General features: G+C 32.4%; 1 protein-coding gene across 1 annotated transcript; it reads right to left on the bottom strand.

Annotated features, from left to right (window-relative positions):
- Positions 1-6,730: 6,730 nt before the first annotated feature.
- On the bottom strand, positions 6,731-18,247 carry LOC110799864 (uncharacterized). The gene is made up of 6 exons (XM_022005130.2): positions 17,519-18,247; positions 13,986-14,573; positions 11,446-12,051; positions 9,801-10,321; positions 8,579-9,121; positions 6,731-7,042 (listed from the first exon to the last, which is right to left on the bottom strand). Exons 1-6 carry the CDS (start codon positions 18,168-18,170, stop codon positions 6,998-7,000), a joined length of 2,955 nt encoding a protein of 984 aa, XP_021860822.1. The 5' UTR covers positions 18,171-18,247; the 3' UTR covers positions 6,731-6,997.
- Positions 18,248-19,561: the final 1,314 nt, after the last annotated feature.

Below are 19,561 nucleotides of genomic sequence, written 5' to 3'. Positions count from 1 at the left end.
TATTCACTTGTTCAAAACATCGTGTTAACCAGTCTTATACTTCACCGTAATACATTAATTAATAATCAGATAATGTCAGCTTACATGTTTGGTTTTCACATGACCACCTACTATAAATAATACATTAATAACCAAGCTTCACCTAATAACATTTTCTAATCTTTGTCTAATTGTCTAGACTATTTTGAGAAGACCAATCATTTTTGGTTTATGATCAGCTAGTCTGATATTGTTTTTTTTTTATTATTGAAATTACAAGTTGGTTTGATCGATACAATCATACATGATACAAAACCAAGTAATTACTCCGTAGTTGTATTAAACTATTTTAAGAAGACCGATCATTTTAGTAAATGGTTAACTTCTTAATAAATCTTTCGCGGACATCACCACCGTGCCACTCCCTTTTTTGTAACCACCAGCTTGCATTGTGTTGGTCAATTAATCCATCATAGCTTAACCTCACTTAACAATGGAGTCTTAATCATTATGATCACTACTGGAATAAGACAAGAAACAATTAACAACATAAATTACAAACACTAAGTAAAGTGGTTGATTGAGCTTTTTGTTTAAACTTAGAATTATTCTTCTAAATTGTCCATGCGTTCATTTATATGCACATCATTGATCTTGGAAAATAAATTAAGGTAATGCTTGATGGATATAAGAGCATCTGTATGCACATATGATCGATCAACTTGTCTAAGTTTTCTTAGTCGCCTCCTATTATAGTCAAAATCAAGCGTAAATGACATTATGTTAAACTTGTTACAATTCAGCTCATTGATCGTTTCCATATAAATTAAATGATATTTCGCATTAACTACATCAAAATAATAATAGTTGTACATGACAAAGTATAAGATTCCAAATCTTAGTGTAAACGTACTATTTGTTTATTTTAAGGAGACGAAGACCTATCATTTTTATTTTTTTATTTTTTTATTATGATCAACTCATAAATAATTCTTCTACGCAAATGACCACCAGGCCACTCTCTCGCATTCTTGATGGAGTCATAATCGTTATTGATCACCACACCTCTGGTCCTCTCCTCCATTTGTCAATTTTATGACATTATCTCCAATAATACAAGAAGCAATCAACAGAAATAATAAGTTAGAAGAATTAAGCTTTACAGTACGACTAATATACAAGACTTATTCATTATGGGCTACACTTAGATTAGTTCCCTCTGTTAATACAGTACATTTTTGTGATTTAATTTAAGGCAATATATATTGTGAAAAACTACTTTATAAAATTATTTTTTTCCAAAAAATTATCTTATAAAAAAAATGTTGTAACTAACTACTTTATTAAAAATTATGTTACTTCTTTTTTAACAATATTACGGCCGTTCTCCCTCTCTCCTTTTCTCCCTTCTCTCTCGTCTTCTAGGGTTTTAGTTTTCTTGGTCGTTTAGGCCGGAAATAGTCTAATTTCTTCGGAGATTAGACTATTTTCGACCCTTATTTTTGTTTTTTTCTTAATGTTTTGTCTTTTTTGGTTTCTTTTCGTTGGTTTGTTCCCAATTTATTCTTGGGTTATTCACAATTTATTTGGGGTTTTCCTAGATTTTTCTAGGTTCTTAATTATCATCCATTGATGAGGATTTTATTTTTAGGGTTTTAATAACTGGAAAGGAGATTTGGATTCATAGAGGTTAGAGTTTATCATCAACTCGTCGATCGAAACAATTCGTGCGCAGATTGCAAAGGGCTCTACTTGGAAAGATGTGAAAACATGGAAAATTATTGCTCGCGTCAAGCTAGAAGCGGTCGATCTGAATACGAGATGTGCTTTAGGATGCAAAATAATAATTGTTTTGATTGTAAAAGTGATGTATTTTCTTTGAATCTTTGGTATGCAGATCTTTTTTTTTTATCATTGTACATGTCGTATGACTGATTATTAATGATATTGTTCTTCCCCGACAAAAAAATTTATGTTGTAAGATACTATTATGAACGTTGGCTCAAAATTCCAGAATTGACTTTACCATGTGTATCTTACGTGTCACTCAATTAACTTGTTTCTCGTTAGATAACACGTGAGATACACCTAGTAAAAGTCAATCCAGGAATCTTAACATGTTCATAATCTTACGAAAGGTAGTATCTTACAACATAAAAATTTTATAAGGTAGTTAATTACAACAATCTTTTTGTAAGGTAGTTTTTAACAAATTTGCCTTAATTTAATTATGTGTTACACATATGATTGACCTAGTACTGTAATCCCCCGTACTTTTATACATTTTGTTTATATATTTTAACGTATATTTAATAAAGAATTTACGAATTTTAGAAATAAATATATAATTAGCGTTTATTTTACTACATTTTTAACGATTTACGAAATCAAAAATAATTTTAGAATTTTAAGTTGAAAAGAATTCGAATTACGAAAATCGATTGAATTTAGAAAACGATCCTAGCTATTCGATTTTAGATTCAAATCCTAAAACTAATATCCTAAGTCTAGCCCAATTGGGAAAAGCCCAATAGTATATACCCATAACCCCATTACTCTAATTCACGTAAAACAAAAACACCAAAACTCCTCTCTTTCTATTTCACGTGAATCAGCTAAACCCTCCTCCCTCAAAACTCCCTTCTCTCCTTTTGTCGTCGTTGCTCCCCTCCACGCCGCTGTCCCCGCCGTTGCCCAGCCGCCGCGCTGCCGGTAAGTCGTTCTCTCCTTCTCCTCCGTCGTTCTCTTTCCCTTCTCTTTTCGTCCTTCCCTAACCGTTTTTCTCCCCTTTGTTGCGTCGGTTTTGCGCGCAGCCACAACAGCAGCCTCGAGCTTCGTCGCCGCCGCGAAAGCTCCTCCGTCGCAGTCGTTGCACGGTAGTTTTCGTCCATCCTCCCTTCCTTTTCTTCTTTTTTCGTTTTCTTTCTATCCTCCTCAGTCGACTTCCTGTTTCTTTTTTCGCACATCTTCCTCTTTCGTTGCATGCAACCACCCGCGACCACCAACACCAGCCGCGTCGCCCAACCCGCGACCACCAACACTGCTGCCGCCTCCCTTGCCGCCAGCCAGCATCCCCTTGAATCTTTATTGGTTATTTCTTAAACCCTAAGTAACTAATTATTTTAATTATAGTTTGTTAATTTAAATTATGTTCTTGAATTAAATTTATAATCTTTATGGTTTGAATATGATTTTCAGATTTGGTGTTGATATTATAAACTAATTATTTTCAGTTTCGGTTGATTAAAATATAAGTCAGGGTTTAATCATGTTTTATTGATTCGAATTATGTTTTCTTGAATTAAAGTTATAGTTTTTATGATTTAAATTATAGATTTCAGATCATACGAATTATATAATAAAGTTACTAATTTTCAGATTATATTATATTGGTTAAATTAGTGCCTTTAAGTAGTAAAGTGTGACTTTTGAGGTTTTAATGGCTTTAAATCATAATAGAACGATTATATGTTATTAAAGTTATTATTTTTATGATTTTAAAGATGTTGAATATATTTTGAGAAAGTTTTTAATCATTTTAGATTGCTGGAAATTTAAAAAGGAAAGTTTATTGGAGTTTAAGATTTGGGATCCTTAATATTATAATTATTATGCTTGGAGGTTAATTAGTTAAATTTCGATATTGGAGAATGTTCTAAATATGTTTAGGATGCATTTAGAATGATTTATTGTGGTTGCCAATGATTAGAAATTGATTGGGATTATTTGTTGGTTGTTTTAGGCGGAGAATTCTCTTTAGGCGACTTTTGAAAGTGTTAAAGTGGCTTATCAGTTTGTTTATACAAGGTACGTACATACCTGTGTGCTTGGAATGTGTGTTATTTGTTGAAACCATGTTGAAATTTGTTGATGAACTTGATTATGTTGGAATTACATGTTTAATATTGTTGGATGGACATGTTGAACATATATATTTCGTTATGAGAATTATAACATGTTAGTAGATGATTGATGCGAACATGTTAGTTGGGAACATTAGATTATTATATACATATATATTGATTCGGATCGATTGTTCGTTGTTCCCTTTGAGCTTTTCACTACTTTATGAGGGCCGGGGACCTTGTTTAGTAAGTTGAAACCTTATACCCATATAGAGGGGTTGATCGGTATTAAAGGAAAGGTTGGATTAATTGGAATAAGTCTTGATTGACATCTCTGTGATCACTTACTTAATTCCAAGATAAAACAGTGGAGAATACAGTGGAACAAAGCAGCAATTGGGAAATTAGTATGGAATGTTGCTCAGAAACAGGACTCACTGTGGGTTAAATGGGTGCATGAGGTGTATGTGAAGAATGGGGATTGGTGGGGATTTGAAGCTCCAAAGTCTGCAAGTTGGAGTTTCAAATGTATTTGCAAGGTTAAAGCTGAACTTGTGCAATCTGTAGGGTGTAATACTTGGCCTAATGGTCAGCCATACTCCATTTCTCAAGTGTACAAAAGGCTGCTCCCAGAGGTTATTCCACCTTACTCGTCCACCCTTATCTGGACAAGGAATTTGGTACCTAAACATAGGTTTATTCTTTGGTTGGCTTTGATGAAAAGACTCCCCACCTGTGCAAGACTGTTTCATATATTTTTTTTGATAAGCAAGTAGTATTATATATTGCAAAATCATGTACAACTCAGACTAAGATCAAGAGGACAAACCCTCTAATCAGAAACACAGGCAACCTGTGAACACTACCCTGTGACCAGGGCTAAAAACCAGCTATGATCCCTAGTGCTAACAGCCCTAGGTAAGACAATAGAAATCCTATTATGTATAGTTTTTTGTTTCATATTGGTATCAGTGATTCTGATGCCTGTGTGATCTGTGGAAGTGCATCAGAAACTCAGGACCATATCTTTGGTTTTTGCACCTATGCTGTTGGTTGCTTCTCTGTTGTCATGCAGTGGTTACAGATTCCTTATAGAACTGTTGGTCTGGACACTTTGTGCAGATGGATTAGGAATGGTTACAAAGCCTCACAATGGAGGAGGCATGTTCTCCTTGCTGCAGTTGCTGCCACAGTTTATATGATTTGGCAAGTAAGGAACAAAGGATCCGGGAACACACAATTTGTAGGATTGATAAAACTGTACAGCATATATAGTTCCTTGTAAAAAATAGATGCATTCATACTATAGGAAAGAAGATTAGTCGTGTAGATAGGAAGTGGAGTAACTCCCTATAGAGTGTTTTTTTTTATCTTTGTGTGGTGTTTTCCCCAAGCTCTTCTTTAGGGTCCCTCCTAGAGGGTTCGTTTTGTAAGAGCTAACCCATGGGGCGTTTGTTTATTTGAGCTTTCTAATATACTTTACTCTTAACCAAAAAAAAAAAAAAAAGTGGAGAATAATTGTTGATCGTACGACTTATGTGATTATTGAGTCATAACAGAGTTTAATTTGTAAATCATGTAAAGTGAAACTGAGTAGAAATAGCTTTAGACTGTGCACGTCTAAAGTGACGGACAATCAGGAGTTGGGGTCATGGGTCTCCTATGACTTTTTCTGGGCCGGATTGATCACCGGTTCTATTTTATTCAAAAGTCCCTCGATATCGCAGGTCATTGGGGTTTACGGAGTCGCGCCCGTACCTCGTCTTCCTTAGTGAAGAAGTTTCTAGTAGACAACTCAGTCCATTGACTATTTCAATTAAAATAATGTTAATGATACAAAGGTCTAGTTCAGTCAAATATAGTCTTCAAGTCAATATGTTTTGGTTATCCTTGCTTATGTTTAATAGTATATATCATGTTAGGATTGTTATTTTTTTAGTATGTAGTACTCAGCTTTGCTGATTACGTGCTTTGTTTGTGTGTGTTGATCATGACTATGCCTTATTGATCCTGTGATGACCCATTTTTGGTGAGCAGTCTCTAAGGATCAATAAGCGTTGCCATCTACAGGTTTGAAGATGATGCATCATTGGGATCGGGATTAGAGAGCTTGTATTTATTTTGTTTTTCTAAGTAACTTGGGTTTGTTAATTTGGACTTTAAACTTGTCGTATTATTTATATTTCCTAAATTTCGTTGATTGATTTTTGAGATTAAACCTGTAATCGATTATTTATAAACCTAAAGTAGTTTTATGTTTTCCGCTGCAAAATTCTGAATAAGCCGTTACGTTTTCACACGTGCGATAATGCCGGTAGTTCTCTACGGTTTATATTAAAGGGTTATTCTATAAAAGAGAGAATTGTCGGGGTGATACAAGTACGGTACAATAAGAGTATATTAGTGAAAGTCTAACATGTCTGACTATAATGTACTATATGTTTTCATTTCCAATTGTCGGTGTATAGAAAATAGAAATGAATCGAAGTTGGATATCAACGAAAAAATCCGAGTGACCCAGAATATCAAGCAGGTGTAAGAGAATTCATTAAGTTTGTTGTTAAGAATAGTGGAGGCAGCTCCAAACTACGTTGTCCTTGTATCATGTGCCATAATTTCTTGCATATATAAGAGAAATGGAGAAAATATTAATCATTTATCTAAATGGGCCTTTGGTAAAAATATATACTCTTGGATTTGGCACGGCGAATGCAGGGAAGAATCTTCGGTCAGTAACTCTGAGGCTAATGTTTATTAAGGTCATAATTAATACGAATGAGGGAGATAGGTTAGTGGGCCCATATGCATGGAAGATTTATGGACGGGTTCTGTTTTTTCTACTTATAGAAACTATACCGTATTAAATTACAAAAAATTAAAATCGAAAAAAAAGGCGGTTAAACGGATTTAAAAAGAAATTAAGGAAATAAAACCATTTTGAACAAAAGTGTGACACAAACACAATGGTTTTTCGTACAGGAATTGCCCCTTAAATGAAATATCAATGAGTAATAATGTAATATTGAACAGAAATTGAGTTAATGTGGTGACGTGTAAACTATATAACGTACTAGTGACTTTGAAGGAGTTTCCCCTTAACGACATGCCTTTGTAAGTCGTCTCACTCGACTTTTTGTATTTTTTTGTTTATTTTTTTTTTTTTGACATAGGCCTCACTCAACTTTATGGTTGCCTCCGCAACATGGTAAAACTTTCCCCTGAAATCCATGAAATACATATAAATATATAATTATTGCATTATTATGTGGGGTGCAAGATTATAAATGGTAAACAAAAAGTTGACTTAAATGGAATAAAAGTAAAAGTCAAGTAAACTTAAAAAAATACCAAAACCAAAAGTGAGTAAAATTTAACTAGAAAAACGGAGAGAGAACTACTCCCTCCGTCCCTTAATACTTGCACCGTTTCTACTTGACACGCTTGCCAATGCACAACTTTGACCACCAATATCTTTAACTACATATTATAAAAACTTGTAAAAAATTAATATTTTGAAAATATATATTAAGATGAAGCAACAATATATTATATATACTAACATTTATTTTCATATACTAGGAATAAAATAGGGTCAAAGTGAATTATGTGAATAGTGTAAAAAGTCAAAACGGTGCGAGTATTAAGGGACAGAGGGAGTAGTAATTAGGAAATATTTATGTGAACAACATTAACCGAAGCTTGAATTGATACAAACTCTGTCCTTGATGAAAGAATTTAAATGTCAAATTCGTAGCAACTCAATTGTATTGATTCATTAGCGAAAATATGTGTTCGAGATACATTATGGTTAGAGTTTTATGCATTTATAGATCATATCTTTTGATCTTTTCACCACTTTCTCTTAAGCTAGTCATCCGATTGTTTTAAAGGAAAACGGTTTAAAAGAATATTTCCACCTTACAACAATAATCCGACAACATAAGAATAATACTCCACTCTTGAATAATCTAAATTTCATGTTGCTTGCAATCAAAGACATTTGACACACATTTACCACTACAATAACAGCAAAACAAAGTTGTATAACTTTTTATTTTATCATCTTTTATGGAATTAAAATCATAATTTGTGAACCATCTATGTACCGCTTGATAATAATTTGAGGATGTACACGGAAGTTTTGATGGATCTCAATTATATAACAAAATTGTATTTTTATCATTGATTACATTAATAAGAATTTTACAACAATATTTGCGAGAGATCATGTCTCTCACTTATCTCTCTTGTAGAACTCTTGTTTCTACCCCTCACTCATATTTTTTATGGAGCTCTCTTGATTGGCTCATGCCTAAACTTATGCAAATACAACCTATTTATAGTTGTTCAATATAGGTCATCTTCATTCTCTAGAATTTTCTACTTCTTCACTAACTAGATTTTTCTAGACACTTAACTAGATATTTTTCAAGTAAATTCTAGACTTTTGGCTAGATTTTTCCACACACTTTACTACTAGATTTTTATATAGTACATTCTAGATTAACATTTTTCTAAGATTAACATTTTAACACTGCTCACGATTATTGATTGATATTCGTACTAGATTAACCACTTTTATTTTCATAATTACTCCAGTTTAATAATATTAACCATATACGGAGTATTTCAAATTTCAATTCGTAATTAAAGTGATCAAGGAAGTTGCATCTCAAAACATATAGATATTGAAATGTAAAAGCTTAACGTACACTTAAACAAAAGAAGGGTAAAGTTGTCAACAAAGAGCTCACCAGTTCGAGTAGATGCATTGGGTCTTTCCGATTTTGCCTCTTTTTCACTGAAGAGATAAACAAGACTTTATACAAAAGAGTCTTTTTTGCAGAAAGTGTAATGAGAGAGCACATCACGATAACCAGAATGGCTGCCCATAAGACTTTCGGGTATATAACAATAAACACTCCGGTCATAAAAGCCAATAACGTGGAGTAAAAGGCTATCATGAGTAACACCATACTTCGATCAATCAATAACAATGACTTACTAGAATCTTGTACCATGGACCATACGAGGCAAATCAATACCAACATAGAAGTACACATCGCCAATGTATTGGATATCAAAAACACCAAAAAAGCAACCTCCGTGGCAAGAAGTGCTTCTCCCGTTTCTTGATTTAATCCACCAGGGAGAGTAAATCCAGCAGTGAAAGTAATGGTGGCTAACAAAGCCGCCACCACAAAAAGTGAATTTCGCACGTCTAACAAATTTGTCTTGCGTTGGAAGTATGATGTTTTTATCCACGGATCAAATCCAATTCTTTGGCACATCTCTTCCTACAATGATATATTTAGAACTAAATTAAGTCAATAACTTATTAATACATTCCTATTTTTAAATGGATCTGGTTCATACTCTAAATTTATTGTGGATAATGTCTAAAAAAAATTCAACAACTTGCTTTTAATTTAGTTTGCATGTTTATAATGGTTATAAAAAAATTTAAAATGTGATTGGTAAAAGATATGATTCAATAATAAGTTTTTAAGTCAGAGTTAACTTTTTAAGAAAATATAGGGTTACTTTAACTCATAAAATGGTTACATTGTACTCCGTACTACTATATATAAGAAACTTGATGCTTAATTTATTCTGGTTACTATTTATGTAAAATGGTTACTAGAGGAAGTTGTTTGTATATTTATTATAAACCAGGTCCACACAGAAATGATCTGTTACTACATCTCTTCAAAATATTTTTTACACTTACCGTAGATTTTGACCCCAAGGAGAATCGGATATAGAGGGTAAAACTAAGGGTGTATGTGTAAGAAAAAGTATAAAACAGTGTAGCAAGTGAGGTTTTTATAAAATGTATTTAAAAAAATGGTATAACTAGCAATCCAGCAAAAAACGTACATGTGAAAATAAAAATCTTGCGAATTGAAATTCACAATTGTAATGCAACTCACAAATTGAAATTCATAAAATGAAGTTTGGGTAAAGAAACCATACCCATGTACTGTCGTCTACGCATACTGGTGCCAACAAATCTATCGCAGTTTTCTGGTCCTTATCCATGATGTTATAAACTATCTTCTCCATGCTGAGTAATGTTTCCGTCAATGGTTTCTTCCGACGTTGTATTGCTATGTGTAAAGGTGTTGCCCCTTGTGAATTTTGAAGATTGATAAGATCCTTCATGCGTGGAATCTTCATAAATTCTTCGTACTCTGTTAAACTTGAAAGTTGTATGTGATGCAAAGGAGAATCCTTAAGTTCAATACAAAGATCTCTAAACGCTCCAGGATTATGGTCGATGAACGCACGTAGAGCTAAAACATGACCGTTTTCACATGCTTTTATCCAAGCCAAAGGTGCACTCGTGAACACAGATGGGTCCTTTTTCAATACTGCTTTTATAAACCATGCAGGACCAATTTCATACGCTTTATCCCAACCTGATAGACCTTCATGGTCTTTCTCGGTGATGAACTCTGGGGCCTCATTAACTAGCCATGTACCAAATTCTATATCTGCTTTCACATTGTACCAACAGTTAGTTTCTGATTAAACATTCTTTATATATGGTAATTAAATTTTACATTTTTGTCAAGCAAATTGAAGTTCATGATAGTACCTTAAAATTTATAATAACTTGAATAGCACTAGAAAAACTTGTATCTTTTATGACAATCTAATAACGACGGGTAAAAATCCCGTCGTAAAAGGGCTTTTGCGACGGGGATAACAACCCAACAAAGACAGGAACAACTGTCGCAAATGTCTTTTACGACGGGTTAACGACGGGATTTTCCATTAACGACGGCCCCCTTTTATGACGGGTTCAAGACGAAAAATCCCATCGTTAATCAACAATTATTGACCTTTAGCGACAGGAATAGTACAATTTCTTATAGTGTAGCTACGATATATGGGTAGTCGTTGAAAATCCTTAACAAAAACTTAAATAATTATTTTCTTATAGTAATAATATATATATATATATATATCCCATTTCCGTGTCACCTTTTCTTCTACTGGTTGAAATTAGTTGAGTTTAATTTAAAAAGAAAAGTAATTGACCAAATATCATGCACCATCAACCAATAAGATAAAGTGACACACAAATGATACACAAATTGTGGGATAGAAATTCCAACTCGCCTCCTCTTCCCATCATATATTTGTTTAGGTTTAATTGTTTTTTACCACCTAAAAAAATTGACAAATTGTTTTTTACCACCTAAAGAAATAAAAATTATTTTTTACCACCTAAAAGTAAAATTAAAATTATCGATCTTTACCACCTTTTAACTACAACATGAATGAAACGTTATGTGAATTAATGGAAATTAAGGGAAAATTGTAGCTTATATACAAGAAAATCGTGGGAGAAGAGAAGGTAATAAATAATATAGTCGTTAAAATGAGATCACATAATGTTTCTGTCCATATTTCCGGTTAAGAGGTGGTAAAATACTATTTTCATTTTATTTTTAGGGGGTAAAAAACAATTTATATATCGATCTTTTTAGGTGGTAAAAAACAATTTATCCATTTGTTTATATAATTACGAACTTATTATTTACCTTAACAATATAAATGAGTGAATGCTAAGAGAATGAGTTGAATATTGGTGGAGTGGATCAAATAATACCTTCCAAAGTTGGAGCAAGATGTAGTATATTTCGGCCATTTGAGGAATCCGTAAGATATTTTGTCCGGCTATTCTTATCCAATCTTGCCAATATTTTTTTGGCTACTTGAGGGCACTTGTTCTGTATAGCAAGGAACAAAATAGTGTGTTCTGGTTCGTAATAATCTAGCAGATCATCAACATTATCATCCTCATGCAGTGCCAATAAGTATAATGCAAGGTTTTCACGTTGACTGCGTATGGCCAAATGCAGAGGTCCTTCATTCTTTTTATTTGTTGCAGACCATGGTAACAACTGCATGTTATTCACAGACCAATTTATATTTTCTTCTTTATAAGCTTCTACAAGAAGCTCCATAACTTGGTCTGTCGCGTTATTGGGGGTATTTGCAAGACTAGCAACAATGTGTAAAGGGTTGTTTCTATCACCGTAATCCATTACATCAATGAGTTTGATGAAAGAAATTCTCCACTTGCTCTTTAACATAAATTCAAATAACCATAATTCCGCGTTGCTAATCCATGTGTGTAGTACTGTCAATCCTGCCTTGTCAACTCCTTTTAGTAATCCAGGATGCTCTTCAATTAGTCGCTTACAAAACTCCTCTGTTTTCAAAGAAACAAGTTTATCAATTATTACAAGTAATAAAGTCCAAATAAATACGGAGTAAGTATGAATATAAATTAACCAAATTAATGAGGGTGTTGTTCAATTATTATCACTTTAAATTGAAAACACAAATGTTAACTTTAGATGCTTAAAAGTTAAGGTTTATATATGTAAAAATTATCTATTTTTTAGTGATATTTTTCATTTAAAATAAAATATTTATTCAAAATCACTATTAGGCTGCGTTCTATTCACCTGATTTCCACTTATTTTTCCTGAACTTATCTTATCTGAACTTAACTGAACTTATCTGAACTTATTAGAACTTATCAAAACTTATTTTAGTTATAAATTGTATTTGGCCAACCCTTATTTTTCCGGAACTTATCTTATCTGAACTTATCTGAACTTGTCTGAACTTATTTTTCTTGAAATAAGTAAAAATAAGGTGAACAGAACCTTTAAAATGTTTATCTATAATTTTTTTATATAATACAAAAGTTAAGAAAAACATATTAAAAGCTACAAAAAACTAAGTAATAGTTATAAAAAAAATCGGGTAAAAGTTATCTTGTTCCATTGAAGTAGATCTCGAACAACCAATGCAACCAATTCCGAAAGAAAATCAAAACAGAAAGGAGATTTCTGGGTGGATTTGGAGAGATTGAGCAGTATAGTGACAAGCTGTAACAATAAATTTATGTACACCTTATGTGTGCAAGACCTTTTGAATTTAAAATATGTATAAGTATAAATTACGAGATTTCACATGATGACTACATGAAACATAATCTAATATACATATATAAAGGAGGCATATTTGCTGAAATATTAGAGCGCCACCTAGGATTACTAATGGTTTCGGCAAATGAAAAATAAGATTTCTAATTTCTTTTTGAATTAAAAAATCAAGTGCCACGTAGATAATTAATTAGGTGTCACGTAGATATTTTAATTAATTAATTATTAATATATACAACCCCATCGAAAATCAAACAATCTAATAATTAAAAAATAATCGATTGCCACGTAGATAATTAATTAGGTGCCACATAGATATTTTAATTAATTAATTAATTAATTACTAATATATGCAACTCCATCTAAAATCAAACACTCTAATAATTAAAAAATAAATCTAAAATAAAATTCATCCAAAATCAAACAATAATCTAAAATAAAATAAATAAAATTCAATTTAAAATCAAACATTAATCCAATATTAGAGCGCCACATAGAAAAATCTAATGGTTTCGGCCAACGAAAAATAAGATTTCAAAATTAATTTTGAATTAAAAAAGTCGAGTGCCACGTAAAGAAATGATTAACTTTGACGTAGATATTTTTTTTTATTAATTATTTATTAATATTACGCATATACAATTTCATCCAAAAACAAACACTTTCATAATAAAAAAAAAAATCTAAAATGAAATTCAATGCAAAATAAAAAACTAATCTAATGTAATATATAAAAGTGGTATATACATAGGATTTTTATTTAAACATAACAATTTAATAAAATCCGTGCATCGCACGGGATGAAATCTAGTTTAAGTATATTATTGTCAATGATCATGTTTTATGTAGTATGCAATAATATACCATTATTAAATGCATAATTTTTTTTTTGTTTGGTGTACCATCCGGTTCACCTTTAGGGTTAATCCGGATTCGTGGCGAGTTTTGGGTAGATAGGTTCCATTTCCCGGTTCCCCCTCACAATAGTTGTTACGGGGGATCGAACACGAGTCCTCCCTACCAAGTTCAGCCTCAATCACCACTGAACCAACAGTCAATTGGTAAATGTATAATATTTTAATGTAATGTAACGGGATTTAACAGAACTACATGAAACACGAGTGCCTATATTATTGCCAATGATCCTTTAAGAGAGGGAAAAGAAAGAAAAGTAGTTAGAAAGACTCACTTGTGCATAATGGTGCAATATGCAAGATATTATGCTGATCATTAATGAGAAGTTGAGTACATCCTTTGTTAATCACTATCTCATAAATCTTTTCTGCAAGTTCATGACATTCCTTCTCAATAGCCAAGAACAAAAGATTCTTCTGACATTCAATAACTGCATTGTCATCGACTGACAATATGTACATTGCAAACTTTTCAAATTTACGAGATATGGCCAAGGACATCGGTGTATCTCCATCATCGTCATGCACTAACCAGGGAAGTTCATCTTCTTCAATATTCGACGCTTCTTTCTTGTAAGTATCTATGAGCAATTCTGCTACTTTAACAGCATCATTTTCACTAGCGGCAAATTGAGCCAGATTATGTAGAGGGTTGTCACCATACGTGTTTGTTGTAGAGATCAAGTCTGTGAAAACCGTCTTAATATCTGGGATAATGTCACAGCTTTCTAGAATACATTTGAATGGCCACATTTTACCATCACTTGTCCATAAATGGAATGCTGAATTTTCATTGTCATCCTGTTGTTTAATTAGATCTGGGTCTCTTCGAAGCAATTGTCGACATATTTCTTCTGCTTCTTCTGTAATCAACAAATGTTTGCTATGTAAACAATTGGTGACCCAAAAAATTAAAATTTTGTAATTAATTAATAACTCCAAATATAATTGGTTCTTTGCCGGAAAACTTTTATAACCAACAAAACTATTTCTAATCGTATATACTGGGCCTACTGGCCATGAAAATACACAAATTCTTATTTAAAATGGGTGTACAATAAATATTGTACATCGAAGTAAAAGTTAACTCAAAATGCTTAAAAGTTAAGCTTATATATGTAAAAGTTTTTTATTTTTCAGTGATAAATTTTTTCATTTTAGTTAAACTTATTTATTCAAAATCACTAATAATGTATAAATTAATCATTTAACCCTTTAAAATATTTATCTATCAAATTCTTTTTAATAATATAAAAGTTAATCAAAAATAGGTTAAAGTTACAAAAAGAAGGGTTAAAGTTATCTTGGTGTACAATAAATTTATTGTACACCTTGTGCGCACAAGACTTTTTGATGAAAATATACTTGATTCTTGGCTTCATGAAAATTCAAATATTCTGATCTTCTGGTCCAAATGATTTTTTGTCTGACCGATTCGGTTTTCGATCAGTATAGACAGAGGCGGAGCTACTATATAAGGTTTGAAGTTAGACCCGATCAAGACAAGCCCGAACTGACGGCCCGGACCGGCCCGAAAATTTAATTTTTTTGGGCGGGTTTGATAAACACAAAAATACACTTTTTAGTTATAAATTTGGCCCGGGCCGAAAATGATCCGAAAAGTCCGGTATATTAGGCCCAAAAATAACGGGTTTCGGCACAAATTTTTGGGCCGAATCTTGGCCCGGCCCGGCCCGACATACCGGGCTGATTTTTATGCACAAGACTGGCCCGAACCTGGCCCGGCCCGGCCCGCCGTTTGATCAGGTCTATTTGAAGTCCTTTGATCACAGTTAAAATAAATATTTTAAATATAAAATCAGAAATACTTCGTATTAATTTGTAGTTCTTTTATGGATAATTTTATAATAGCCACAATACCATAATTTATTAAATCTTAGCTTTTGATAAGAGTTGATTACATCTATTTTTCTGACTTTTAATTAATTATAAACTATTATGCAACTAAATTAAAATAAATTTACACACAAAAAAGAAATAAAATTGATCTTAAAATAACTATCTTTATACGATCTAAAATCTGAAAAATACTACTCCCTCCGTTTCTTTTTTCCTTTACGTTTAGCCTTTTGCACATTTATTAACGACTATTTAATGTGCATTTAGATTCTTGTATTTTTTTATTTAAACAAGAAAAATACGTCTATTCATAATGTTTTCACTCTTATCAAAATTCTGATATTGGGAAAATGAGAAAAATTTAATGTCACAATAGAAAAGGGTGAGAGATTAAATGACACAATAAATTTAATTGGTTAAAATAATTATTGGACACAAATTTTGATAGAATATTAAAACATTTATGTAATAATATAAAAGGAAATTTAAATAACATTTTGAGACACCAAAAAAAGAAAAGGTAAATAACAAAAAGAAATGGATGGATCGAGTACCTTTGTACCATAATGATGTTCCAATTTTCACTTTTTCACGTTTGCCAACACATTTTGTATCATTCATATCTCTAATTATACATTAGCAAAAAATATAACATTTTGATATTATCAAAGTTTTCATTGAGACGAACCAAAGAAAATATAGCATTAATATATTTTTTTATGTATTGGTCTAGACCGGAGGCAATCGACCCGGTTTCTGTGTCGAGAAATACCATTTTCCAGTCTTTGGTCCGGTCCGGTCCAAACCCCTTTAAAATCGGATGATTGGACCGGTTTTTCCTTAAAAAACTATAGTATAAACTATATATTTTAAAAGTTAATTCTCTGCTTTAATATGTTGTAAATATTATTATATTGAAATAGGTCTACAATTGGTCCAAACCGTCCCGGTCCGGATTTTGGACTGATTTTTTCGATTCAGTCCGGATCCGGTCCAAGTATAATCGGTCCAGACTCCGAGAAAATTTCGGTCTTCGATCTGGTTCAGTCCGAATTTGGACCGACGAACACCCCTAGTTGTTAGTTGTTACCCTGAGATATATTGTTACCCTGAGATATAATTACGGTAAAGGAAACTTTTAATTTGGTGTAAATGCTTTCATGGAAAATAAAAACATTTATTTTGGTGTAATAAATAATTGCGCAAAATGAAACATTTGTTGTGGTATAAAATGTTTTCGTGTAAAATTATTTTCCCCTTTTAATCCTTTGACGTTATCTTTTTGATAAAGGATGGAAAATAATTCTGCAATGATGAAAACTAACACTCTCAGTAGAAAGCATTTTCCACTTGCATAAAGGGAAATCAATGTTCCTTCTTAAGAGCAACTCCAATGGTGAGGTACAAAATATTGTGGTAAAATTTACCACATCAAGTTTTTAGCTACAATTGATTAAAGCTACAAATTTTCACATTGGTGGGCTACAATACTTTGTAGCTCCCTATAATATTTAATTTGAATAATTTATTTATTTGAACTATATTTTTTTTGAGCAATCTCCCCAAAATAGCTACAAGGTTTTAACAGCTGGTTATGTTATTGTTGTACCAATGGTGGGCTACCTGCTTACATGTTCATTTTTTTTTGTGAGCAAATCTCTTTCTTAACCATTAGAGTTGCTCTAACTTGCTTTTCTCTTTTCCCATCAATCATTACATCTACTCTCATTTTTCTTTTTTCATTATGACATTTTTTTTTTTGGTAAGGAGCCAAAAGAAAGAAAACTAATCTATTAAATTTAAAAATTGTGTTTTTCTTTGAAAGGTATTTTACATAGAAACACTAAAAATACTATCCGCCAATATGATCACCAAACAGAGCCAAAATATAAAAATGTATGAAAGGTAACGTAAATACTGGAGTAGCTTGTGTGATAATGAAGCATACCTGATCTATTTAAATAATGCAAGGAATGGAAGGGAGTGGTTTCTTCGATACCGACGCAACCAAAAGGATGTGGTGACCTCAAAATCTCCAACGCAAATTTGCTCAACTTACTGTTTACAGCTTCGTAAATTATGTTGGTTCCACTCTCTGTAAGCATATTGCAAAGCAACTCCATATCCATTTTCACGATTTCCAACGCACATTCCTCGTGACAGTAATATAGAGCCGTGTTTAATGGATTATGTCCCTCTGTATTCTTCACTAACCAAGGTCGTTCAGAAACATCAGATGGTAAACATGGTAAACATCTGTAAACATCTAGGAACATGTTTATTATCTCTACATTCCCGAGCTCGGCTGCTACATGAAGAGGGTTCCCGTTAATTGGTTCCCGTGGTTGTATAAGGAGTTGTTGTGTGTTTTCTGAAGGTAAGATTTCAATGGCTTCTCTGATAAAATCTGCGTTGTTATTGTACGCCGCCATGTGGAAGATGTTTCCATGGCGGCGGTCACCTTTATCACCGCTTTTGGGGAAATAAGTCATGTAGTATTCTATTGGTTTATTGGATTCAACACACTCTGTTAGGAAATCCACATCTCCATTTAGGGCTGCATTCCCCAACTCTACATCCATTATTTCCATGGATGCCATGTTTGAAGAGTTGAGAGGGAGTTTTTTTGGTTTTGGTTAAAAGGTGTATGGTATTGAAAGCACCTTCTTCCCCGTTATATATAATGTCTGATTAATTAAGTTTCAATTATTTTAATTTCATACTCTATTCTTGTACCAAATTAAAATTCATGCTAACAAGTAGTGATGTCGTGCTGATTAAAAATAAACCATGTCTAAACTTGTTGATATGTAACACAATATTTAAATAAGTGTAATATATGGAGATTGGAGACCAATAATCTTAGTTTGATCGTAGAGTACGTTTTAAGGGTACCCAATCACATCGCATAATGGAAGTTTATATTTATTATTGTTGGTTGACATGTTAATCTTAATCATTATTGTCAACATGTTTATCAAGTTTCTTTGGGTGTTAATTTGTTTCGTTTGGGTTAGGATCAAATCAATATCAGGTTGTGTCATATACTTAGGATTAGGTATATTGTCATCATCATCACAAATAGACTATTAATTTGAGTTAGATAAAATAAAAAGGACTATTAATTTTAAGACGTGGTCAATGGTCTCAAAGAGTGGGGTTTAATTTGTTTCGTGCTAGTTACGTTACATTTTGACACCAGGGTTATACACTTCAGATCGATTAATTGTACGTGCCATTTGGGTTGAGATTACAATTAACTATATCCAGACGTAAATACGAAATACATTAACAAGGTCTTCCATCATTAGGGAGCGTTTTGTTTGATTTTCTTTTAATGCGAATGAATCACAAGAGCGATCAATATAAATTACAAATGAAGGTGAGAGGGTTCGAAACTTAGACCTATCGTACACAAACATCAATCTAAACCACTTGGTCAAAACATTATCGGTGAAACATTTTCGTTTGATATAAACAAATACATAATTTATTGGCAAATTTGCTAAAAATGACATTTTATAATCCAAATTTTAAGAGAAAGAACCTTATAGAATTTTTTTTGTGAAATCACACCTTAATGTAAATTCTTTTTGCGAGAAAGGACCTTAAATAAATTTTTTTTGTGAAATCACACCTTAATGTAATTATTTTTTTTGCGAAAGACAACCAAAAGTAAGTTTCCGGCCATTGACTTGCACGTGAGAAGCACGTGTGGCTTTATTTTGCTAACCACACCCAATTTCCCTCCAAAATTCTAAGCTTTAAAACCTAAAGTTGAAAAAAAAATCGAAATAAAATCAAGTTTGACCATTTAAGACTCGGGAAAATCAGTGTCTTTGGCCAACTTAAGCCACACATGCTGCTCACGTGCAAGTCAATGGCCGAAAAAGCGCAGTCAATGCCAGAAAATTCTCTTAGATCCTTTCTCGCAAAAAAAATTTACATTAAGGTGTGATTTCACAAAAAAAATATATAAGATCCTTTCTCG

Source organism: Spinacia oleracea, chromosome 4 (genome assembly GCF_020520425.1).
Source record: "Spinacia oleracea cultivar Varoflay chromosome 4, BTI_SOV_V1, whole genome shotgun sequence".
Classification (NCBI taxonomy): Eukaryota; Viridiplantae; Streptophyta; class Magnoliopsida; order Caryophyllales; family Amaranthaceae; genus Spinacia; species Spinacia oleracea.
This window is presented reverse-complemented; position numbering and strand designations above follow the sequence as displayed.